This window comes from Natrix helvetica (genome assembly GCF_964273705.1).
Source record: "Natrix helvetica genome assembly, chromosome: 1".
Taxonomy (NCBI): Eukaryota; Metazoa; Chordata; class Lepidosauria; order Squamata; family Natricidae; genus Natrix; species Natrix helvetica.
In genome coordinates this window covers 276,140,493-276,166,813 of record NC_138548.1, presented here as the reverse complement: position 1 = coordinate 276,166,813, position 26,321 = coordinate 276,140,493, and the positions used below count along the sequence as shown (strand labels likewise).

At 38.5% G+C, this 26,321-nt stretch overlaps 1 protein-coding gene across 2 annotated transcripts in view; it reads right to left on the bottom strand.

The window, feature by feature from the left end:
* SHROOM1 (shroom family member 1) overlaps nt 1-26,321 on the bottom strand; it is a 36,489-nt gene that overhangs the window by 1,535 nt on the left and 8,633 nt on the right. The window contains exons 2-6 of one of the 2 annotated variants that reach the window (XM_081933997.1): nt 16,503-16,637; nt 8,191-10,932; nt 5,178-5,248; nt 2,301-2,867; nt 306-465 (exon numbers count right to left, since the gene is read on the bottom strand). In XM_081933997.1, the coding sequence (XP_081790123.1) occupies nt 306-465; nt 2,301-2,867; nt 5,178-5,248; nt 8,191-10,782 (3,390 nt within the window). In that variant the 5' untranslated portion in view covers nt 10,783-10,932; nt 16,503-16,637. The remainder of the gene's footprint in view (nt 1-305; nt 466-2,300; nt 2,868-5,177; nt 5,249-8,190; nt 10,933-16,502; nt 16,638-26,321) is intronic. The other variant, XM_081933996.1, reaches the window with a different exon arrangement.

The following is a 26,321-nucleotide window of genomic DNA, read 5'->3' as shown; positions in this document are numbered from 1 at the left end:
TAAGGGAGCAGAAGATGAAAAAAATGGTACAGGAAAGGTATTTTATAGCTTGGGGAGGCAAAGCATTGGAAATTCATAATGGTCTTATAAAAGTGGATCTATGGTGTCCATAATTCCTCACCTGACAAAATGGCTTGCCATCTCATATAATTTTTGTTTTTAAGTAAATACATTTTCAGCAGGATTTTCTTCATTTTTCCCCCCAGCAACACAATATACATTTACCACAAAATAATTCTATTGAATTCAAGGGAACTTTCCTGTGAATAGATATGTAAAAGTTGTTGTGCCATTCAACTACTTACTTTCTTACTTGTGATTCTGTCTACATCAGGAAGGCTTTCTTTCTTTTCATTCTTTTCATTCATTATTTGATTTATACGAAACATCTCATCTTCTGCTCTGTATCCAAACTCATTTGCAGTTCCATGATATGGATCTGTTCCACACTCATTGCTTCTTTGGCTGCAAAAATTAAATACTTACCACATTATCATCCAAACCGTGTGACAAACAATTAGCCAATAAGGTAAAGTTAAAGGTTCCCCTTGCACATATGTGCTAGTTGTTCCTGACTCTAGGGGGTGGTGTTCATTTCTGTTTTAAAGCCGAAGAGCCAGCACTGTCCGAAGACGTCTCCGTGGTCATGTGGCCAGCATGATTAAACACCAAAGGCGTACGGAACGCTGTTACCTTCCCACCAAAGGTGGTTCCTATTTTTACTTGCATTTTTACATGCTTTTGAACTGCTAGGTTGGCAGAAGCTGGGACAAGTAACAGGAGCTCACTCCATTATGCAGCATAGGGATTCGAACCACTGAACTGCTGACATTTTTGATCAACAAGCTCAGAGTCTTAGCCACTGAGCCACTGCATCCCTAATTAGCCAATAGAGAAGTTATTATTCAAATAAGTGGTTTAGATTATTCTAGACCATTTTTCTTCCAAGCACATCCACAATCTTACCTAAAGTTTTTATGCATATCAGAGATAGAATGATATATGCCTGTTTCAATATTTCCCAGTGCAACATAGGTATGTTTTGACTGCTAAGCCACTGAACAATATTGCTTTCCTAACGTGGCGTATAGTTTTTTAGAGGCTTGGTGTGGCTGCTATTATGCTAGGAGCAAAAAAGGAGAAAAGGGGAAAAGAAATTTAGTTCTAGCCATGATGTGTGGTAATGTTAAACTGATTGATAAGCTAAATTGGCTGCTGTCCAGGATAGTTATGGGGCAGATGTAGACAGCAGTCCCATTGGTCCAGCCTTGTTAATAGGTGTTGGGGACTAGAGCTTAGAGGGTCATGCTGCTGGTGTAACCCAAAATTTGAGAGAAAGAGTAGGGGAGAAATGAGAGGAGAACAAGGAGAGAACATGTGAATTACAAAGACTCTTGTAGAAGGGAGGCAACAATTGGACAGTTCAGTTGAAGTGACTATGCAGAGAAGTTGTTGGTTCCTGAGTCAGAAGGGGAGAAGGAAAGTTAACATGAAATTTACTGGAGGAAGTGAAGCAAAATTCCAGAGAGATGGTATCGTCACTCAAGAATCAACAGGAGAATGAGGGAGGTGGTTGGCTATGGATGGAGGATTGGAATCTTTGATGAAGTCCTAGTCTTTGGGAAAGGACTGCCATCATTGAAAACGTAAATAAACCTCCAATTCCAAAAGGACCCAGTCAACTGTGACACCCAATTAGTGGATATTGCCCACTAATTGATAGGTGTTTAAAGTGAGAAGAGTTCTGAAATAATTTTCTTGCAATCTTGGGATTGAAGCCAGTGTTATAAGGTTGCATTTTTAAAGTTGGAGGTAATAGCATAGAAAAAGATAATATCAGCAAAAGAGGAAGAGGATATCCAATAAAGGAAGAAACAATCATTTTACTGCCCGCTGCACCTTTATTCATCTACGTAATATATTCTACTTTGATTGAATCTCAGGCCTTCCACACACAAAACCTGTGCTCTACTACTTAACTACAGTCCTTCCTTCAGGATAGTGTCACATATTTTAACAAATGCTGTATCTCTGATGTTCACGTAAAAACAGAACTAAAACTCCCGAAGAATCACAAATACTTCAGTCAAATTTGTTTAGCAGGAAAAGATGCTACTAGACTCCTGATTCCCCCCATATTAGATTAATGTGGCTCTCCATCAACTGTGCCTATGATATTCATGCACCAATGTATTTTTTCCAGTTGCAAACCATCCACAGAGTTGTTAACATCCATTGTGCTGCACAGATTTATCTCTACCCATACATTCAATTTAAAGTTCCGTGCTTCCCAAACTTACTCATTTGCTTGGGCAGAATGAATTCCCCCATTCCTTCTGTGAGTCCTCCCTATCACTGAAGTGTTCACAGGAAAAAGGCCTTCCATGAGATCATAAACAGTCTTTCTCGAGGGATGAGGCATAAGGATATCAACCAGAGAGCTGTCTTCCACAATAACGTCAACTGCAAGATGGCAATACTTTTGATTCCGTTGAGATTTTGACTGATCTATGGATAAAGCTGTATCTTGAAATGAAAACGGATGCTCCTGTTCATTTTGCGGAACTTTTAAATTTGCAAATTGTTGACTCAAATGTTGAGGTCCTTCACTGTCCAACAGGACTGGGCAATTGTCCGTTCTCGCTTCTGATTGATTTGATGCATCTTCTTCCTCTCTGTGCTGCCACTGGGTTCCCCGAGGATCACTGAACACTTCCAAGTTTTCACTTATTTCTTGCTTCAGCTGAGAATTCTTACTGTTTTCTTTGGGGAACAAAGACAATTCAATTTCTTGACCATGCGAATTCTCTACGGATTTCTTATCATCTTCACTGTCCACAGACTCTTCTTTCTCAGACACAGAGAAGCTAGAACAAAAAAGTAGAAACAGAATTATACAATTCTACAGAGTCTTTTTTTTTTAATGATACTTCCTATGAGCCAATGCACGGGCTGTGTTTACATGTGACAGTAAGCCACAATAGACTTTGTTTAATTTTGGTTTAGGATAATGTATAAACCCAAATATTGTGGTTATATCCTCGAGCTTCTTTAGAGGTTATTTTTCCAAATTTAAAAAAAAAGCATTTTAGAGTTGCACTCTACCATAATCTCACTTACCTACATACCAAGTAGCATATGCATTTTATACTATAATAATAACTTTAAAAAATTAAATAGCTTTCCCCAGATGTTATTAATTTGGAAACAGTCTTGAATATTTCTTTGGAATATTTCTTTTGTCTTGTTTTCTATTTCCCATCCACCCAAACTTAATGCCATAAAGTTTTGAAGGGTGCAAAAATTCTGTATAATAAGTTTTGAAGGGTGCAAAAATTCTGTATAATCTATATTTTAGCTTTATTGGAACATAATATGAAATGCCATAAATGCTTCACGTGTCTCAATCACGTCCTGTTAAGATTAGTATTTTTTCTCAAAAAACAATAACAACAATAGAAGTTAGGTATAAAAATTCATCTAAACATATACTTGTATGAATTAATTTAATAGTACTCTTTTACGCCAATTATCCAAACACAGAACCTGCATAGGAGGTATTTGATGGGACCTGTGTATCTCAAATGCCTTGTTACTATTTCCTGACACCTAACAGTTTCACAGCCCAAATAGGCTTCAGAGTTGCTTCAGAGGGGAAACTGAAACCTTTTCTTATCAAAACACTACTTTATTTTGTAAACAAGTTCACATGTTTAATTCCTTTATTATATTAAACATTATATTCAAAAACTGCTGAAATGCTGAAGTCAGAAGAACTCATTCAACAAAAGTCTTTTAGTTCCCATTCAATATTTTAAACACATTTCCTGATTTAGCTTTAGGCTTAGTAATAATGGCAAATATTGCTTGGGCTGCAGTCACTTTACTACTACTTGTCTTTATAAATAAGTATGGGGATAGGGGCGGCTGTTGCAAAAAAGGACGTAGATGTTCAGTTTGTGCATGGTTTAGTATAATAGTTATGCTTCTCTTTTTTATTCAGGTAAGTTGGAAACTTCATGAGCCACTAACCTCTAATGACTTATAGCATCCTTGACAAGGTTAATGCAGTTCATGAGCAAGGAAGCAAAAAGCACCCAGATTGCAAGAAGGATTTTTAATGCTATCATTAGGGCTAAAGTACAGAATGTGGGGAAAGTGTGAAAGGAAACTTCAGCCCTCATTTATATATTATTGGATAATTTGAAATCTTTTCTTTTCAGGCATTCTGTAACCTAGGCTGAGTTGCTATTTATAAGTAACTCATGAACTCTGCCACCTGTTGAGTGTTCGTGTCTATAATTCCTCCCATTTTTTTCTCAGCCTTGTCACACTCTTCATAATCTCACCCAGGCCTTGCTGAAGTGATAGAATTTCTGTTTTCATTACTGCTATTTTGGCATGACAATGATTGGATTACTCTAAAAAAACCGCTATAGATCACTACTGGAAAAATAACTCCACACTAATCAGCTTTTACCTAATAGTTATATCGCATTATCATGTGATTGCCTAATATGTATATTACCACACATTTAATATATTTTGTAGTTAATTGCCCTGAGCATTTTCTATGAAATGACAAGTTATACATTTAACCATTTTTAAAGGCATTTTCTGCTATTGGCTCAATTTGGAAAATGTCCTTTTTGAAATATACAGTTTAAGCGTGTCTGGCAAAACACTGATTGTTTTGATTCCTTATGGGGAAAGACAGAGGGTAACATACAAGAAAGGTAAGAGGTTCTCTGTGTGGAACAAACCACTTTTTGATAATTCCAAGAATCAACACTGGAGAGAGAGAGAGAGAGAGAAAAGGAAATGTAAGAAAAGGAGAAAAATAAAAGAAGTAACTAAAAATTAAACAGTGGGATAGTACAAAGGTTTTTAAAAAAAGAATTAGATGATGGCAGAGGGAAGAGGATCTGAAAGATTCTTTTGGAAGAGAATGCAAAAATTTGTTCAGAGAATCACAGAAGTATATGCAATTAATGAAAGTATGAAAAAAACTTTGGTGAAAGATACAGCGAGAGATTAGAATGAGGGGAAATGCATATGAAAATGCAAACAAAATTATTGCACCCTGCATAAAATGCACATGTTGGAAACTATGTTCATCTCTGCATATGAAAATTCTAATGGTCAATTGGCCAGATTTATTATATGGTCCCATTTACCTGTGATCTGCAGTATAATGTCCATGATCCTGAGATGATGAGGTTGAAAAAGCTGTAGATCTATAGTAATCCTAAAAAATAAAAATTATGTAAGAAAGTTTCATCATTACAAAGCACCTATGTTGTTGTTGTTTAACTTTTAATCTAAACATGTTGATATAAAATAACACATTAGCAACAGGAAGTGAGGGTGTTCGGGGCCAAAGCATTGTACATAGTGACTCTGGTTAAAGAATGTAGATTACTAAGAATCCAAATAGACATGTTTTCGGTTCAAAGGCAGAAACAAAGACTTTGATACCTACCAGACCCAGTGGCATATCCAATAGGAGAACACCAGGCCAGCTAATTGCCAAAATAGGCTTAATTATAGACCTGTTTTGCCCTGCATGGTATTTCAATACTCTGCAAAGTATTTTACCCCTCATTATGAGTCAAACTGGCCACTAATACAACAATCACCCAAGAAATGCCAACCCTAGAGAGAATCCAAAGATTGTTTTATAATTTCTAAATTTAGCAGGTTACATTGAGTCACTGATCTCTTGCACCTAAATGGGCCAATTGAAAGACCTCAAAGATTAAAGGTAAAGGTTCCCCTTGCACATATGTGCTAGTCGTTCCTGACTCTAAGGGGCAGTGCTCATCTCCATTTCAAAGCCGAAGAGCCAGCACTGTCCAAAAACGTCTCTGTGATCATGTGGCTGGCATGACTCAATGCCAAAGGCACACGGAATCAATGATGCCAAAATATTAAGGTATTTCAAAATATAATTGACTGTAAATTAATATAAATAGACAGCAGAGTTTAAAAATAAGGGAATATTCATGAAATTCATAAATCCAATTTTTCTCTTTACCTCCACATAATTTTACCAAGAAATCAGGGACCTGTTTTCCCTCTAGTCTTTTAAAACAAATAGTTCAAGAGTTATCATCTGAAAAGATGTAAAGTTCTCATTCTCTGTAATATGAGAACTATCCCTCTCCTTAAATTCCATTTAAAAATGTAAAGTACTTTTCTCCATCCATGCCCTCTAAATTAATTGGATCACAAGTTTCATCATTGTCGTCCCTCGTGGATATATCTGGAGGGCATTGAGAAGGGTATATTATAGACTGGATCTCTAAGCCATGATTCAGAAAACCTAGGAATCAAGTACAATGATCCCTTAACCTTTTTTCCCCATTTTATTTATTATATTGCTATATGAATATGTTTTTTAAAAAAAACACATTTAAAAACAATTGCCCCAAAGGTGCTTTTTCGGAGGCAACTGGGCTTTCTTGTTTTTTCTTTGAAGACATTTCACTTTTCATCTTCAGCTCTGACAGGATAGTGGGGAATGGAAGGAAGGGACAACCATGACCAGGATGACTGAGAATCTCTACCAGACGTTTAAAACAAATAATAATAATAATACAATACAATACAATAGTAGAGTTGGAAGGGACCTTGGAGGTCTTCTAGTCCAACCCCCTGCCTGATAACAATAGAAAGTTTGTTGTCAGAGAAATAGGTAATTGAAATCTCTTGAGCTGAAAAAATAGGTAATTGAAGTTTTGGCACTAAGAAACATACATTTCTTGTTTGTTGTGGCGAAATAAATGTGGAACAGGAAAGAAAAATTTAAAAGGTAATTTAAAAAACAGTAAGATTCAATTATTAATAAAGACAGAGAATTGTCCGTGGTCAGTAAGGTTTTTTTTAAAGCCCCAAATCAAGTTGAGAAACATAAAGAAGCAGCAGATTTCATGGCAAACTATGGAACAATATCATGTCTTTGATAGACAGAAATCAGTTGAGCTTCAGTATCTGCCAGTAGGGCACATTACATGGTATTTGATCACCTTTAAACTCAAAACAAAACCCCTTACTCAAAAATCGCTGGCATACAGAAAATGGTAAACTTTGAAAGTAGTTTATCACCAATAAACTTCACATAAAAATCATTTTACATGAAATGTAAAATATGGCTTCCAGCAAAAACCCCTGATATAATTCACAGTAAAAATAATATTGTGCTGCCACATTCAGGCTGTTCCCTTGTGGGGAGGGGGAGGCGAGGAGGAAACAGACTTAAAAGAAGTTGGAAGCCAAGGATGTCATTTAAGATATTTCTGCTCAGTCCTTAAGGACTTATGGAGTAGGATTGTCCAGGTTCCTTCTATGTCATCCTGTAAGATCTTCTCTATCATAGATTCCACAGACATTTGTCTGTTCTCATGCCTCATCAACTGAAACACAATGCTTTTTTAGAATCTAGTTTATGTTATATTATTATAACCACAATATTCTGGATTAGTATTTTTGTGTACACTTTTGTGTGTTGTGATTTCTTTCCTTTTTTTTTCTTTAATCCTGTCTGTCACAAAAAGTTATTGCTGTGAGATGGATGACTACATACATTGTTTAAATAATAAATAAATAGAACATAAGAAATCAGAATTTTACGTGACATGGGAGACCTTAGCCAAAACAATTCTATGTCTAAGATAAAGAGGAAGGTATTACTTAGTCTTTCATTCTTTCTAAATTCAAGCTCTTTAAAAAAAACCTATCATGACAACTCTACCAGTAATCTATTAACTATTTTATGATATTACAGAATTGGGAAAGGAAGAATGAAAATATTATAGAAAGTTAATGTTTAAGTCACAGTGATTTCAATGAAAGAGAAATTAGTTCAGATATTTTCTCTCTCTTTCTGCTTAATCATTAATGCCCAAACATACTGAAGTTCAATTGACATCATTGGAATTACAGTACAAGTGAGGTAATTTTTCAGATTATGAAATTTATTCATTCTTCAAGGCCATGCTAGAAATAAACGTGACAATGAAGCATAAGTCATGCCTTCTTCCCTGATTTTTTTTTTTTCCATTCGGTGATCTCTTCAATATATATTGCCTTTACACAGATGAAATTCAGACTCATATGTATTATAGCATACTAAAGGAAAGAGAAAACTATCACCAGAAGTAAATTATGTATTAATAGCTTCATAACTACCTGAACAGGAGAAGGAACTGATTGGGATCTCTCTCGAACTCTGCTGAAAACAGAATCTGAGTGAAGAAAACTTGGAGCAGGTACGTATTTGCTATTAGAGCTTCCTTCACTGATAGCAGGCTGTGCTTTTAAATTCAACAGCTCAGGCTCCAGTGATCTGGCCATACATCTATCAGTTGTGGTGGTTGTACAGGTTAAAGTAGGGAAGGTAGAAGGTGGTTCATGAATTTTCCCAGAAGCAGGGAACGGAAAGAACATATTCTGTGACTTCCTAACGGTACCAGGATTGGAAGTGTGGTCTTCTGGAAGCCTCTTTGAACTCAGAATTCTGAGTTGGGAAGTCTGCTGTGACCAGTTCTTTGCCATGGCAGGCTGTTGCCCAATCTTTCGTTCCATGTACTCTAGGAGTGCATTTTGTTGCAATTGCTTCAGTTCAGCTCTTGAAATGGCCCTGCCTTGATTTTTACTTCTGATTATCGTCATTCCCTGTCCGGTAATTTCATCAGACCGGGATCTTGCCTTTTTCTGTCCCCATGATATGTTTTGATCCTTCTGATCATCCAATTGGTTGAGTTTATCAGGTTCAGAATAAGACATCTTCTTTTGTTCCTTGGTTGCCCTTTTCCTGGCCCCAATTCGAACTGTCTGTGGCTTTTTGAATTCCCAGTCTGCACAAGTATTTTCCTGTGGCTTCGCTGGAGGAATTGATTTGGAGTCCTCATTCGTACTAGATAATGAAAATGACCTTAGATGTTGAATAGATGGCCTTGAAGAGGGCTTCTCTTTTAGCCGAACAGGCAAGCTCATCTGTAAATCCTTCCTCTTAAAAGAGGTCTCCCTTAGGACTTTCTGTTGGGCAAATTTAAGTTTTTCTCGGTAGTCATTCTTGAACTTTTCATCCAAGGAACCTTCGTTCTTGTTGGCAACCTCATCCACGTGGCTGTTTCTGTCTTTTGGCCTTATTCCTGGTTCAGTCAAGCCTGACTGATTGTTCTTTGGAGATTTCATCAAAAAGTCTTCATGTTCTTGATCCTGATTTTTATGATTCATAAGGCTGGAATTTCTCCCACCAGAGAGATAATAAAGCAAAGGAGTTGTCTTTCTATTTATCTTGATATTGGCAGAGTCATTCTGGGGTTGACTTTCAGCCTTTGAAAATGGCAATCTGGGAAAATCAAAAGGCTTGAGCATTTCCTCCTCTTTAGGATATGCTAAAAGGCTGGTGCTGCTGGTTGTTTCCTCCTCTGCTTTTCCAGGGCTGCTGAATAATTGAGAAGCAACTTCCTCTGCAGCATAGTCAAAATAAGATCCTGAATGCGATGTCTTGTAAATCTTACCGTAAGTTGTTTCGGTAGGAGCCAAAGCTTGAGATGGCAGGTTCTGGATTTTTAAAGGCTGCTGCCAAATGCTTCCGCTGTTTCCTTCCTCAGAACAGAAAGTGCAGTCCTTATCTTCATGTGTATTAATTATTCTCGGTGTAACTTCATTAGGAACAGAGCTGTCAGCATGTTTTAAACTTTTACTGCTCTTGCAAATGCTGTGATCGAAACCTGAATAATAATCAACTCTCAACCGGTCCAGATGCCCCTCCTGTTTCATGAGTACTGCTGCTCTCCCCGTCAAATCTGCTTCTCCAAAGTGTGGTTTATGTACACTGCTGGCATAATACTGTTTGTTCTCCAGTGGATCATTAACAGGTTTGTAGTTGGTCTGCAGTGAAAGAGAAGGCTTAGCCCTCGTTGCTTCTGGAAATTTATGAGCATGAATTGCATTCTGAGCAGTCAACATCTCCTGGCTCTTCTTGGCCAAAAGGCCAGAGTTTGACTTTTCTTGAAGCATAGAATGCTTGGTGGAAGAGGTAGTACTATTCTTTGTAGTATTCAGGTTAGCAGAATACCAAGCAACGTCCTTTTCCATGACTGGACTTTTGTTCTGAGAAAATGAGAGCCAACAGTCATTACAGCAATTTGGTAGGGTGTGCAAAGGAAGCCCTTGGTTGCCCTCTTCCACGAAGGCTTCTCCTTGAACATTATGGCTAAAGCAAATTCCAGCATGAGTTTCATCCACATTTTGATTAGTTTCAGAGTGGTCTACTTGAGCTGTTGGGGATGGCGGATGAGAAAACAGAGGTGAGAGCCTGGTCAATGGTGATACAGTTTGGTATAACATCTCAAGGGTTGGCTTGCTTCCATATGATTTGATATATGCAGGACTGTCCAACCTAGGGTAATTGCCTTTTCTCACTATCTTGTTTTCATACATCTGTCCATCTTCAAAATGTCTTGCACTGGGATTACAAATATTTCCTATATATCCTGAATCCATATATGGCATTTGCTTTAGAGGAAGCAAATCATGTTCGCCAGAGCCTAATGACATAGGGACGTCTGGCAGATTTGAGTTCCCTGAGAAAGAACTGTATGCAGAATCTGTTTTTCCAGAAATGTGAATATATTGGTCTATGCCAGGAAGAGGGGCCTCTGATGAGAAAATATGAACATTGTTAGGTGAGACCAATGGTGACAAGAGCTCAGCTATTTCTCTGACTTCTCCAGGGGGCCATTTTGTCACTTCGTTGTCAGAGGAAGACATTTTGTATTACGAATCAGTCTGGTCTTCCAGAAAAAAAGCAATCTGAAGAGATCTCTGGTCTTATTGCCAGGAATGCACATATTGGAACATATTTCTTTGGAGAAAGTTTCACCCGTCAGCTTCACCTTTCATGAGAAGAGAAGATGGATGCTAGAAAAGAAAAAAAGAGAATTAAAACACTAGTACATCTGTTTGTTTTTTCTAGCTAATCATTAAGATGATAAACCCAGCAAAACATTTATCAACCAAAACGTTTTAAACATCCAGTACCGAATCTTATAAAGAAAATAATCTATCTCTCTTAGTATAATTTTAAAGAATTGCTCTTATGATTAAATATATCTGTGAATCTGTGGTGCACAAATATTAACATTCTATACTTATACCTTGTGAAATCATTGTGGTATTGTTTTCTGGTATATTTTATAGATATCACTTATTGGAATTTCATAATTCCAGTAATTAATATTATAGTTTTTATAATAATCATATGACACATATTTTATCCAGAGGTGAGTTCCTTCTGGTTCAGCCCGGTTCAGCCGAACCGGTAGTGGCATGCTAGCCTGAGTCGCAGAACTGGAGCAGTGACCCAGGCTGGCTGCACCCCCGAAACGTTCCCCGGTCACTGCCATCGCCGTCGCCATCTTTTTTTTAGTTCTGCACATGCGCAGAACAATTTCAATTGAACTGTGCATGTGCACGCAGCACGCATCGAGCGCATGTGAAAAACAGGAGCGAACTGACCGTAACGCCAGCTGAAATCCATCCCTGATTTTATCACATTTATTGCACTTTTTAACCAATACAGCAAACAAATATCTGATAGCAAATATTAGGAGTAATAGCACTGAAGCGGTAATTACGAATCCTATTGTCTCATGAATTATATTTACATGTGCATTGACATTAGAAGAGGAGAGCATGTTAACTTTTCTCATCTGTTACATGAATATATTTGCTTTACAAATTATCTGTCCAGCAATCAACAGCTGGGCTGATTGTGACACAGCAAAAGTTGTCACATTTATTCACTCCTCCCCCACTTGTACTTTTATCCAGAAGCATTTGATCGGTTAGCCTTAAAAAAAAAATTCAAATTATTTTCATGGAAATATTTTTATCCGCTTTTGCCACTGCTGTGTAAAATTTGAACAGATTTTGTTTCAGCCATATATTATTGGCCAATAATACAATACCTCCCTGAAACTCGTCTCGGTCAGAGAAAAAACAAGGTTGGGTTGTTTTCACAAGCTTCTGTTTGAGTGATAAGTTTCTAATTTCCTGGTTCCTCATTCTGGAATTTGACTCTTGTTCAGACTTTGGTCACTTAGAAACTGCCAAGCCCTTGTGCAATTTTCTTCTTCCCACTTTCTCTCAGCAGAACCTTCCCTCATTGTTTTTCCATTTGTTGTCCTGGTGCCAAGAAGCCTTTACTGTCTCTGGACATATTTGAGGGTGAAACTGCAAATGAAGGATCCCACTTGACCTCCAGCTCTGAAGACACCATAGCAAACATTAACCGGGGGGGGGGGGATTCAAAACTTTCAGCAAATGATTCTCTGCCCGGTTGCTGGGTGGGCATGGCAATGGTGGGCGTGGCCTAGTCGGCCTCCTGCACCATGGCGGGAGCCCCATTTTTGCCTTCCCCAGGCTCCAGACACTTTCCTTGAGCCTCTGGGAGGGTGAACACTGCTTCCCCCAGGCTCCAGAGGTCCTCCAGAGACCCTCCGGAGGTCAGAAATGGTCCCGTTTCTAGCTTTCCAGAACTTCCGGGATGCCCGTTTTCCCCCCTTCCCCGAGCCTCCGTACAGGCCCTGCACTTACCTCGCATCCAAAATGGGAGACTCCTGGGAGGGGAGAGGGGAGCAGGGCCAGCCAGAGGTGGAGGTTCTCCGAACCAGCCATAATGTTAGCTATGGGTTCTCCCGAACCTGGGCGAACCTGTAGCAGCCCACCCCTGATATTAACCTTCTATGGTTATATCTTAAATGGTAGGATTGTCTCTTTAGTTTTTCTAATACTATATGAATTTGAAGATGTTTTAAATTTAGCTAATGATCTTTATTATTACATAACACTTAGTAAAAAGGAAAAGAGTTTGCATATGAAAATGCCTTGGAAGGTTATCCCCATAATTCCTGTGTACTGGCAGGAAACTTTCAAAACCATTAAAAAAATTATATTAGTCCAAAGAAGTGAACTCCTGGTCTTTAATTTTTAGACAGAAAAATAGCATGTAAATCAAACCTTAAATACAAAAACAAAAACAAAAACACCCCACCACCCAGCACATGACCAATGAATTTTTGCAGCTTTTTCTGAAATAAGCCATGCAACTAACAGCAGAACTTACTAAATGTATGAATCAAAGAAAAGATTGGGGGGGGGAGAATTACAGCTGTATTTCAAATACTTTGGATTCTTGTCAGTGCTGGGATATTCGAATTCAATCCTCATCACATGCGTTTAACTATTTCAAATGATACTAAAGCCAGCATAGCTGATACTGCTTAGCAAGTCCACTGAAATAGCCTTTTACCTCAGAGAAGAATAATGGTATGTTTATACTAGTCTGATCCAAGGTTATTTTCTAGCGTGGCAGTTTGGATTCTGTTTAATCGTTGAAGGAATCCTGGCAGTGAATTGCTAAGGTCTCTTTGCTGCCAAAATAAGAAGTATGTTTAAAAAGAATGCCAAGAAACCACCTGAGTACCACCACATCCAAAAAGATGTGGAGACTCTAGAAAGAGTGCAGAGAAGAGCAACAAAGATGATTAGGGGACTGGAGACTAAAACATATGAAGAACGGTTGCAGGAACTGGGTATGTTTAGCTTAAGAGAAAGAAGGACTAGGGGAGACATGATAGCAGTGTTCCAATATCTCAGGGGTTGCCACAAAGAAGAGGGAGTCAAACTATTCTCCAAGGCACCTGAGGGTAGAACAAGAAGCAATGGGTGGAAACTAATCAAGGAGAGAAGCAACTTAGAACTGAGGAGAAATTTCCTGACAGAACAATTAATCAGTGGAACAGCTTGCCTCCAGAAGTTGTGAATGCCCCAACACTGGAAGTCTTTAAGAAGATGTTGGATAGCCATCTGTCTGAAACGGTATAGGGTTTCATGCCTAGGCAGGGGGTTGGACTAGAAGACCTCCAAGGTCCCTTCCAACTCTACTATTGTATTGTATTATTGTACAGTCTGATTATCATGCCACATAAGTCACGTTGGTAAGGCTCCCGAGAGTTACACTGGTTTTGTGACCTTATTGAGAATGAAGACTTTCCACACCAGAATTCACTGCCAACATGTAGCTAGTACAATATTGGACAGGTGGCATTTTTAAGAATCTAAATCAGGCTACACAGTGGAAGGCAAGATTTTATCTCAGGTTCAAGCTCCATAATCAGTTAGGATAGTAATGAACTTTTATTTTCTTGTCCTGTGTTTGGGTTTAGACCCCAGGAGGATTTCAATGCATGCTGAGTAAATAGTTTCTAATCCAGTTAGATAAACTAAGACTCGTATTTAAAGAACCATGAATCATTCTCAAGTCTTCACTGCCACATCAAAGATTTAGCTAAAGTTAAACGCATGTCTTCATCGGCTACATGTGTAAAGCACTTGAGCCACTTAATTTTCTCCACCTGGAAGAGGAAAAAAATCTGGCAATTTCCTTCATAGACTATGGAAAGACAACCAGATAAAATGTCAGAAATCCCAAGAGTTCTGTTGAATCACAGAACAGTAGATTAGGGATGGCTGCACTCCTGACATTCCCAGAGAGCTGCAAAATTAAACAAAAATATAAGCGCATATGTTGGAAATGGCTTAAAATTCACATTTGGGGTGCAAAGATTAAAATCCCATATGATCTTGAAAGTGACACCTGAGCCCTTCAAAAATTGATTAAATTTAACTTGGGGGTCCATGTATCTCTGTTCATTCAAATCTATGGCCATACGTTATTGGAGTGATAACTTTTTCTTCCATAATTCTGAACAAACGAGTTTGCCATTTTTATAATAATCATGACTTTTATAATGATCAGTGTAGTGGTGGGATTCAAAATTTTTACTACCGGTTCTGTGGGCATGGCTTGGTGGGCATATTGTGGCTTGGTGGGCATGTTAGGGGAAGGATACTGTAAAATCTCAATTCCCTCCCCGCTCCAGGAGAAGATACTGCAAAATCCCCATTTCCTCCCAATCAGCTGGGACTTGGGAGGCAGAGAATAGATGGGGGTGGGGTCAGTCATAGGGGGTATTTACCGGTTCTCCAATCTACTCAAAATTTCTGCTACTGGTTCTCCAGAACTGGTCAGAACCTGTTGAATACTGCCTCTGGATCAGTGGTTAAAGTACTGGAAACATTAAAGCTCTGAGTTCCAATCACCTATTAGGCATAGAAGTCTCTCTCCAAGCCCTAGCCTGAAAAAGTCTTGAAGGAACGTTCTGTCAAGTCACTCCTGTCAAGAAAACTATATGATCCTGTCCATAACGTTGTCATGAGTCAAGATTGACTCAAAGGCACAAACACACATTCACATACAAACATGTAAACAACACATAGAAAGACAAAAACAATATACCTTCCTGAATTTGGAATTGCCCTGTGGCTGTTGCTAGAATATTTGCCCACACAAGAGCAAATCACATATCACTAAAACCTATGTCATTTACCAGCCAATTGTAAATCCTTTTGCCCCATCTTGTTTTCATTTCGAACCAACTGAGTGGCAAGTCAGTAGCAATGAAGAAGCAAAGCATGGGAGAAATGTGCCAGAAGAAAGCATCTTTCTTCAGTTGTTGAGGAGGGCTAAAGAAACAACTACCTGGTGCACAGCAGTCAGATTTTATTTATTCATTGCATTACTCCATCCAGTTTGCAGATGCTGGCAACCAGATCATGTGGGGTGTCTAAGCAACAGGGATTGCTCCAAGCATAACACAACTCATTATTCCTGTTCCAAAGACGGTATGAAAAAGGCATGAAACATAACTAAAGAGGGTAGAGAGTTAGTTACTATTTTGGACGCAATATTTTTTTGGAGAAATTGTACCTGGAATATAGTACAAAATTCACCTAATGATCATGAGGCTAAAGAATTCAGAGTTTACTGTTTAAATGGTCTACAGATCTCACAAAGATTATTGTTAATCTTTGCCAGAATCGAGTTACTTTCATAGCCCCAGGAGGGTGTATTGGAAAGGTACACATACTTTCAATATTTTAGTATATTTGTCCCAGGTTTGGACAGAAGGTTACTAGGTCAATGGGTATAAATTTCTGGGGGCTCTGATGGCATAGCTTTTCTGAAGGGCATATTGGTTAACATGTTAGAAAACCCAAGTTCAAATCAGCTACCTTAGGACATCGCTGTGCCCTAAAATAAAGTTGTCTGACAGTTGTGAATCATACATCTTAATGACAGGCAAACAGTTTTGGCCTCCAAAATAGCAATTTCTCTGCAAACATTCTGAGGTCATTGAGAAAAATAAATAAATAAGCTCTCAATGGAGCTCTGCATTTCAAAACATGCCATGACAGTCAATATAGTATAAAACTACCAAACTTGAAAAATAATGAGGCTACTGGCACAGTAGCATTGACTCTTACAGTGTCCTGGAAAAGGAGGAATGGGGTGATAAAACAAAAACAAAATTTAACTTTTTAAAATCTCCCTGTTTGGTTATCCTGGACAATTATTTGTAACCTACTTATCACTGCTGTTGATCTGGTCTATCTTCAGTCCTGGAAGGCTACTGGATGACTTAGCCCAATCTACCTCACAGAGTTGTGGTTGTGTGGAGAAAGATTGCTGCCAACACTGCCTTGACAGATAGGTTTTATATCTAAGAAATAAGTAGATAAGTTTTATCTTCCTGACACCTCAAAAATCATCCACAGACAATAAGGAGATTACTCCTTCCCAGCCTTAAAAACAAATTGATTCACTTGGGGACCTGTAGCTGTTTCACAAGTTTTATGTTATGGTGAATTCTTTCCAAACTCCTGACAATTAAAATGACAATAGGCTGAAAGCTGCATTACATCAGAGGTGTGATCAACTAATCTATAGAAGGTGGATCCCAATATGTTTCTTGGTGATTTCAGGTTGAGCTATGCATGGTCCTCCTCTCTAGTTCCTAGTCCTTAAAATGTTCATGTTACAGGTTACTGTACATAACTACAGTTACTGTAATCTTTTTGGCAGGGTTTATTCATTATTTAAGAGGGATGCTGTGGCTTAGAGGCTAAGACGCTGAGTTTCTTGATCAGAAGGTCAGCAATTCAGCGGTTCAAATCCCTAACACCACGAAATGGAGTGAGCTCCCGTTACTTGTTCTAGCTTCTACCCACCTAGCAGTTTAAAAGCACCTAAAAATGCAAGTAAAAAAATAGGGACCACTTTGGTGGGAAGGTAACAGTACTCCATGTGCCTTCGACATTTAGTCATGCCAGCCACATGACCACAGAGATGTCTTCAGACAGTGCTGGCTCTTCAACTTTGAAAAGGAGATGAGCACCATCCCTAGAGCCAGAAACGACTAGCATACATGTGCGGGGGAATCTTTACCTTATTCATCATTTGTTCTTGATCACTTGTTATCTGCCACTATTTATCTGCTGTTGTCTTCTTAAAGAGTTATAGCAGCACATGGACATAAAGGAAACTACTCACTGGGGCTTGAAGTAGCATGCCATTTGGATGTAATACATGGTAGTAAATAAAAACCAATCTTCTCCATTGTTTCACTAATGAAGCACAGGGAACTCTTTAGCTGGCATTTGTTGCCTATTTATGAAAGCACACAGATAATTGCTGGGAATGTGAGTACACAAATGATTCAACTTGCATACATGTATTAAACATCATGACTTAATTGTGCCACTTGTGTGGTGATGTTATGAATCATATGCTCTTGTTTTGACATAATATGGATTCTGTAAGTTCCTAGAAGCAATTAGAGACATATTTAGCAATATGATTGTCAAAAGATTACTTTTCAAACTTGACACACTGATGACACACTGATAAATTCATCCAGTTCTAAATCAGTTACAAACAATCTTCTAACTTTTCTGGATGCCCAGAATCAGGTGCCCGAGGCAAATGCTTCACCTGCCTAATGGCAGAACAAGCACCTCCAAAGCTCATATGAACAATTGAAGAGGATCTTGAGTGCTCCATCTCACAGCATCTCCTGGCAGAAGAATGGGAGAAAGAATGGGAGAATCCACACTGTATATTGGATATTAATACAATTGAGAGGATCCAGAGGTACTTCACGAGAAGAGTACTCCACTCCTCTACTCACAATAGAATTCCCTACACCACCAGGCTTGAAATTTTGGGTTTGGACAATCTGGAACTGCACCACCTGTGGTATGATCTAAGCGCAGTACACAAAATTGTCTGCTACAACATCCTACCTGTCAATGACTACTTCCGCTTCAACCTCAATAATACGCTGACAAATAATAGATACAAGCTTAAGGTAAACCGCTCCAAACTCAATTGCAGAAAATACAACTTCAGCAATAGAGTGGTCAACCCCTGGGATGCTCTATCTGACTCTGTTGTTACATCCTCTAACCCTCACAGCCTCAACCTTAAACTGTCAACTGTGGACCCCACCCCATTTATTTGAGGTCCCTAAAGGGGGCGTGCATAAGCGCACCAGCATGCCTACCGTCCCTGTCCTACTGTCCCCAACTATTTGTATTCATTTCTTTCATTCATGTCCATGTTTATATTTATACCTGCTATCTTGCACATGTTTGACAAACCAATAAATAAATAAATAAATAAATAAATAAATAAATAAATAAATAAATAAATAAATAAATAAATAAATAAGATGCTGTTACAGACTTTCATGAAAAAGAAATGTCATTTTCCATACAAGGGAACTTATATGCATTTTGGATTTCAGTTGGAAGGAGGTGGGTAAGTTCATTGGAGTGTTACCTTCTCCAGCAAAAAGCTCAGCATTCCAAAATATTTTCAAGAACAGTTTTGATATCTAAACTTATTTTGAGCTTAGGGTTAGGGAAATCAGCCAGGCTGGGTGAGAGGTAGAAGCGGAGAATGGTTAATTGATAAAGTAGATCTACTTTAAGACAGATTAAAGAAAGGGGAAGGATAAACCAAAATGATGCGCTGCTTGACGAGCCTTAATGATGGAGACAGCCTTGCAAGTAAGACAAGTCCTAAGGAAGAGTAAAGTCATGACAGTGGAAATGTCAAATAATAGAGAAGGGTAAATCTGTCTCTGAAAAAAAGCCACTAATATTATGCAGCAAAGCCACTAATGTCTGTCTATATGTCTGTCTGTCTATATGTTTTCTATATGTCTATGTATTTATTGTGGTTTTGCAGTGGATTATAAAAGCTATTTCAAGATAGGCTGGAAAGGAAACCAAAACCACGAGTACTAATATAACCTTTATTGTAGTGTTACCATAACCAAAACTTGTTTGTCTGAAAGCACTCCCTGCCCTCACTTTATTTTCGAGAGAATTAGGGAAGATCCCTTCTAAGAAGCTTTCTCCTCCCCTTCATTCCTTTGGATTTTCTCTTATCAAACATTGTTAGGCTACAACTTTTCCTCCTGTATCCCAAGGTTATTCTCATAGTCCATTACAGCTACCTTATTATAATATTTTTATTGTACTATTCTTGGTTACAAGCACACACCAAATACATCTAGTAGGAGTGGTGATGGAAAAAGAAATATACAATGAAAAAAGAAATAATCAGTTCAGGAAATAAAGAGGTGGCAGTGCAGAGAAGAGAAGAGAGGCCAAGGATCACGGGGAAAAAGCACCATTCTCTCCTGCTTTGTTTTTCCAAAAACCATGAAGAGATCAGAGACCAAGAACTAAATCTGGATACTTTCCCATTCTCATTCTGAACCATCTGGAATGCTCAGACCTTTGTAGTCACATAATCTCAGCAGTCTCCAAAGACAAACTGATTTATTGTTAAAGAGAAGTAATGAATAGATAGATAGATAGATAGATAGATAGATAGATAGATAGATAGATAGATAGATGATAGATAGATAGATAGATAGATAGATAGATAGATAGATAGATAGATAGAGATAGATAGATAAGATACAATAATAAAAGAATCTTTGGAGTCTGCCACCTCAACGCACATCACACACCTGTCTTTTCATACAACAACAAAGCCCCGAGCAGTGATGGCTAACCTTTTTGTTATTGAGTGCTGAAAGTGTGCAGCCGCATCCATAATGCAATGCATGCATGTGTGACCCCTCCGCACCCCGTTTTGGGCATAGGCGGCCTCCCTGCAGCCTCCTGGGACCAAAAGTGAGCTAAGGAGGGCCCCGCACCGCCTGATCTGCCCCCCTCTCCCTATGTATGCACATGTCACCCCCCACCCTCCCCGCGCATGTGGTGATGCCCCCCAGCCCACCCACACACACGTGCACACATCTCCCACATGTGCCCCCCCCCTGTGCATGCATGGCAGTGTCCAAAAAATCAGCTGATCACCAGGAGGCACGCACACATGTGCGGTGGAGCTGAGCTGGGGCAACAGCTCACATGCCATCAGAAAGGGCTCTGTGTGCCACCTGTGTGCCACCTGCGCCATCGTGGGCCTGGAGTCTATTTGGGCATGGAAAATTGGCATGGGCCCACTTTTGTCTACCAAATGTGTGTTGTTAATATTTGTTCACCACAATCCTAACCCTAACCCATTTTTAAAGGTGACTTAAAAGGGACCACTTCTCACTCCTGATCTTCAAAGTTTGATTTTTGTGGGATTTAGATATCCCTGTGCATTTATTTGAATTAAAATATCAGGTTTCCCCCCTTTTCTCTCTTTCAAGGTCAGCCCCCCATTCACTACATTTCCCCTCATCAAGTGAAAATGACTGAAGACACTCTGGGTCACGCAAGAGTGTTGCTCCTGTGACGTTCAAATCTACCTGGAACATGCGTGGATTGATTTACAGGCTCACAGGTTAGTGATATGATCAACACTCATTAATTTATAGTCTCCCTGTCAATAACTGATTTGCGGTTTATGCATTTGCTTTTAACCAAGTAATGGTGGGGGGAGGGGGGAAGCAAAACAAGAGTGCCCTTTCTTAATAGAAAATCATGAGACAAAAAAACCATATGAATAGTTTTTATTTTTTTTAATCCAGCAATTCTCAGAAGAATGCAATTGATAAAAATGTGAAATGTAAAGCAAACATCATGACTAGTTCACTGGAATTATGTCTGGTACCCAGCTGCGAACGACCCACGGCTTATCAAGGTACAAATGGCTAAGATCAATATTTAACTACATTCCTAAAATTCCATTCAGAACAAGTGGCATCTGGCGATCCACGGTTTCTTCTTATTTAGAAGCAAAAGCTCTGGGGTGAAAGCATCGCCATCAGGCACAACGTAGACATTCAGGAAGAGATCTAATTATTGAAACTTGACCCTCTGATTAGCATCTAAAACCGTGATGGCGAACCTATGGCATGTGTGTCACAGGTGGCATGGAGAGCCCTCTCTGCGGGCATGTGAGCAGTCACCCCAGCGCAGTTCCATTGCGCATGCGAACACACCTCCTGTTGGTCAGCTGGTTTTCTGGTCTCTGCCATGCATGCATGTGGGGTGGGGCACATGCAGGAGGCGCATGTGCAGGGATGGGGTGCTCACGCGGGAGTTGTGTGTGCGCGCGTAGGGGCAGGGGGTGTAAGGGGGCACGCATGCATTGCATTATGTGTGTGTGCATGCACTTTCGGCGCTCAACACCAGAAAGGTTAGCCATCACTGATCTAAAACATCAATAACGATGAGTGAGATGTTGTTTGTCAACGGTAGGGAAAAGTGTACCTTGTAGGAAATGCAAATTGTAAAATAGAAACCTCAATGATCAAAGGGCCATAGCAACTTCTGAATGATGAAAAATTACCACGTTTAAGATGTTTTAGATGAGAAAAAAGCAGGGCAAAGGGAGGCATGATAGAAGTGCGAGGAGACTTTTTCCAATAAAGGAGAATATGTATAGCTCAGGGTTGAAATGAGGAGCAGCTTTGATGATGTTACCTAATTTGGGTAATGAGACATCTGCCAGCTCAGAGAGCCCCAAGGACTCCTCGGATTTTTTCCTTTCATTCAAATAGTTCAGTTTCATTCAGTTGAAAGGAATGACTTCACAAAGTGTTCCAGGTATGAAGTATGCTGTTCTGAAATGTAGTAATAAACAGCAACAAGAACGACATTTAAGAGAATTGACAAAATCAGCGAGAACAACGCTATCACTGGATACCACTGACGACTGAAACTCCAGTAGAACAATCACAATATCTCTCAAAATCTTGAGTGGTGCCACTGCATTTCTGTCCAAATCTGGTTAGCTGATGTGAGAACCAAATGCTAAGTGAACAGAGCAGATCCAGCAGTCAACTCCTTAGGCTTTCAGAGAAGTTCAAAATTTTGCTAAACTTTGCTTTTCTTACAGTTCATACAGTAATAGCATTAGCACTTAGACTTATATACTGCCTCACAGTGCTTTACAGCCCACTCTAAGTGGTTCACAGAGTCAGCATATTGCCCCCAACTATCTGGGTTCTTCCAAGATGTTATCGATCTTGGAAAGATGGAAGGCTGAGTCAACCTTGAGCTAGTGAAATCAAACTGCTGGCAGTTGGCAGATTTAGCCTGCAATACTGCATTCTACTCACTGTGCCACCACGGCTCTTAAGATGCCTTTAAGGTGTTTGACAATAAAAGCATGCTATAGTTTAACATTTTTTAAAATTCCATTGCCTGTACCGTAAGTTGTACTTTCTTTTAGAGAAACATGACTGTAGAACATCTGTCCCCTTCACCTAAATCCACATATGCTTACCGTAATATTTATGTGTTTTTTCTTGATATTGATATCAACCTCCATAACAGTAAAGAGTGACATGCAACCGAGATAAAAAGAAAATGTTAAACTATAGCATACTCTTATTGTTAAGCATGCTGTACACACTATTGCAGACCTAATGTTGCATTGAAAAGGAAATGATTTCCTATCAAAATTGAAGGAAATATCGAGGTGCCTCTGCATGCAAATCTGTTTTTTAAATATTGATTGCAGCAAACAAAAAATAATGCCTCCTTATGATTTGCCTCATCCAGCACAAAATCCTGTTTTTCTTTTAAATAAAAGCTACTTTGCATAAAAAATGTGCAAACATCAAAAATAGGGAAGGCAGATGGAAGAAGGAAGACTTTCGTAACTAAGCCAGGACTTGTGCATATTCAAAATATTATCCTTTTCTATGAATGCAATGGTACCCTAATTCAATGACCACTCTTCACACCATAGGGTGTTGATCTAATGCCAAATCAATGAAGAACATCTAGCCAGCACATGTAATCACATATTCTGGCAAAATCTGTCTAGCCCCTAACCTGTGAATAATAATTAGTGCATCAAGAGTCTCTGTATAATATTCTGCTTTTCTTGCAACAGACGCAGATGTTATATTACCAGCTCAGCCCTGCAGCAAATATCAGAGATCAGGTCTTTCATAACCAGAATGAGATATTGGGTCATAACCGGTCTTTCTGGACAATTTGGAGCCTGAGGCTAAGAGATAAAGGAGATATCTGATAACACTTTACCACTTAACTGGCAAGTGAAGAAATGGGACATGATAACCTTAACCTGAACAGGGTAATTTTGGAGGAATTCTTGTATTGTTGATGTACAATCTCTTCTGTATCATGACTGCTCAAAAAACTTAAACCAAGAAAATTCTACATACATCCAATTCAACATCAATACATGTTTCACAGATTTGTTTGTTTGTTTGATTGATTGATTAGCTGTCCAGTTCAAAATTCATGACTTTGAGTGGCTTTTAGACATAAAATCCACTTTTTGACTCACTTCAAAAGATGAGGTACATTTCATATTACAACTTTGTAAAGTAAACCTATTTTCAGGTCTGGTCTGAGTGTAAAACTATATTTCCCATATGATTACATATTACTTTTAATAACATCTGCTGCTCCTTTGAAGTTAATAAAATACACATATTTAGCCTGAAGGGGGGCTTTGGGTAGATTAAATATGAATTAATTAATCAGGATTATGATGCAGGTTTAGTTAGACTTTAGTCATGCTTTAACAAGTCACCATAAAAATGCCTATGTTTTCAATAGTTTACAGATTTATGAAAAATCTTTAGTTTTTAAAAAAACAACAGAACTTTCAACATTAGTTGCATATATATCCAAGATGTGACATTTAAAATTCTATGCAGAAATGCACTTTCACAGAGTTAAAAATATATGTATCCCAATAATTGAGATCAGTAACTATAATTCTCTAGGTTGTAATGAATTGTGAATTTGGCTTTGTTTTATTTTTGATCACCGCCCAGCATGCCTTCAGTAGATAGCAATCATAAATATAAGCTAAATAAATAAATATATTCAAAGAGGATACACTGAAGATCCTTTGCTACTCTGAGATTCCAGTTACAACAGTGAGATAAAATATAAACAGACTGCATTTATTACGATCAGCTGACATTCATCTCTGATCTTGAAAAAAAATTTAAATACATGGCAAGGAGCATATTATTACTTGGGGAAGAAGTCCTTCTGTATAATTTTGTACTTAGGCTATCCAGGATCAAGTATCAAGGAAAATATATATTTTAACTTAATTTGAATACAGTGGTATAATTAAATAATTGTTCTCTGAAAATGCAAAAGAAGTAAAAATAATAATAGCTGCATAAGTTATTTAATTAGGAAATTCTTCTATTCCAAAGGCTATACAATGTATCATCTGTATCAACCTTCTCCAACTCTGCATATTTTCAACTAAGCCATGTTTGAATCAGGAAGAGCAAATGAACTTAGACTATTCATGATAAAAATCTGTTATGTACAATAATCAACTGATTTTAAGAAGGCCTTTATTAATGCTGTTGCATTTTACTAATTATGGTAAGTCATTGATTTAAATAATTTATATAGCTGTCCAGCTCACAACAATGAGTCTGTATAGTGTACACAGCATAAACTATAGCTACAAGCAATGATCCCTGCCAGATGACTATAATAACTTCTGAAACTTCATGAGTATTCTGCAAGCAAGCTTTCAGTAGTGTTTGTTTACATAGGAGAGACAAGTAGTCAATATTAATATAAGAATAGAATGAATAAATGTATGCGAAAAGTTATCAACCATAAACCAGGTAATGCTAAATTGACTAAATATTTACAGTAAAAGCCCATTTTTCTTTGCCTATTAGCTGATTCATAAAAATGTTATTTTTCAGACTTTCATCTTTTTGCCCAGAACTATTTCTAAAGCTGACTTTCTGGTATATTTTGTCTTTAGTGTGCCTTGTATGAGTTCCACCATGCTTCATAAACTACATCAATATACATCCTAATCAGAGGTGGGTTTGACCTAAGTTTACCACTGATTCGCCGTGCATGCGCCCACTCACTTTGTGAGCATGCGTGCCTTCCGTGCATGTGCTTTGCTTGCACGGGCGGCTTGCATGCATGTGCATGGCTTAGGAAACATGGCTAAATAGGACGCCGTAGAGCTGGGATGGGTGGGCGCCACTACCGGTTTGCCTGAACCGGTCCGAACTGTCTGAATACCACATCTGATCCTAGTGTGTATCATCCATAGGGAAACTTCACACTGGCCTATTAATCTGACTTCCAGCAGTATCATGGCATCAGGCTATATAGTCTGAATGATCACTTCCCTGTTTCTCAAGTCCTTGATTGGACTAGCCATTTTAAAAAGCTAAATAAAAAAATAATCCTCTATGTTACAGCTACAAAGAGGGACAATCCCACTTAAGAGGCATAATAATCTCTCTTGCAAATTATCACAAAGGGTAAAAATGGTATGTGTATCCTCATTCCCTTTTTGAAGGGAAACCAATGAATAAATGCAGCAGGAAGCCTTCAGCTACTGTGTTGCTAGTGTTACTTGGCAGAGGCAAAGTTTTGAAACAATAGTGTCTTTATTACCAAGGGACTGAATAAATAATAACACTCTCGACCACAGAAAAGCTAGCTATTTTTGTCCTTCATTCTGCAAACCTCACAAACAAAACAGCTGAGGACTCCAAAGATTTAGACTAAGACTCCTCAAAAGTGGGGAATCTCCATTTTTGCTGGATTTTTAAATCAACAAAAATAGCTTTTAGCCATCTTCTCAAAGAGTATATGGAAGCTGTTGTCAGCATAATTAGAGGACATCAGAATGGGGAAAGCTGGTTTGGCCTCAGATTCTTTGCTTTACATATCCATTCATTTGCAAGACAATAGGCTATTGGATGTCTATGGAGATTCTCAATCATCCAGGTCATGGTTGTCCCAAAGGTGTTTTTTCAAAAGTTTTGAAGATGGCTCTTGCATGAAAAGCTAAATGTCTTCAAAGAAAAAACAAAGGAAGTCTATTGTTTTGAAAAAGCATCTTTGGGACAATAGGCTACTGGAACAAACTGTACATGGATGAG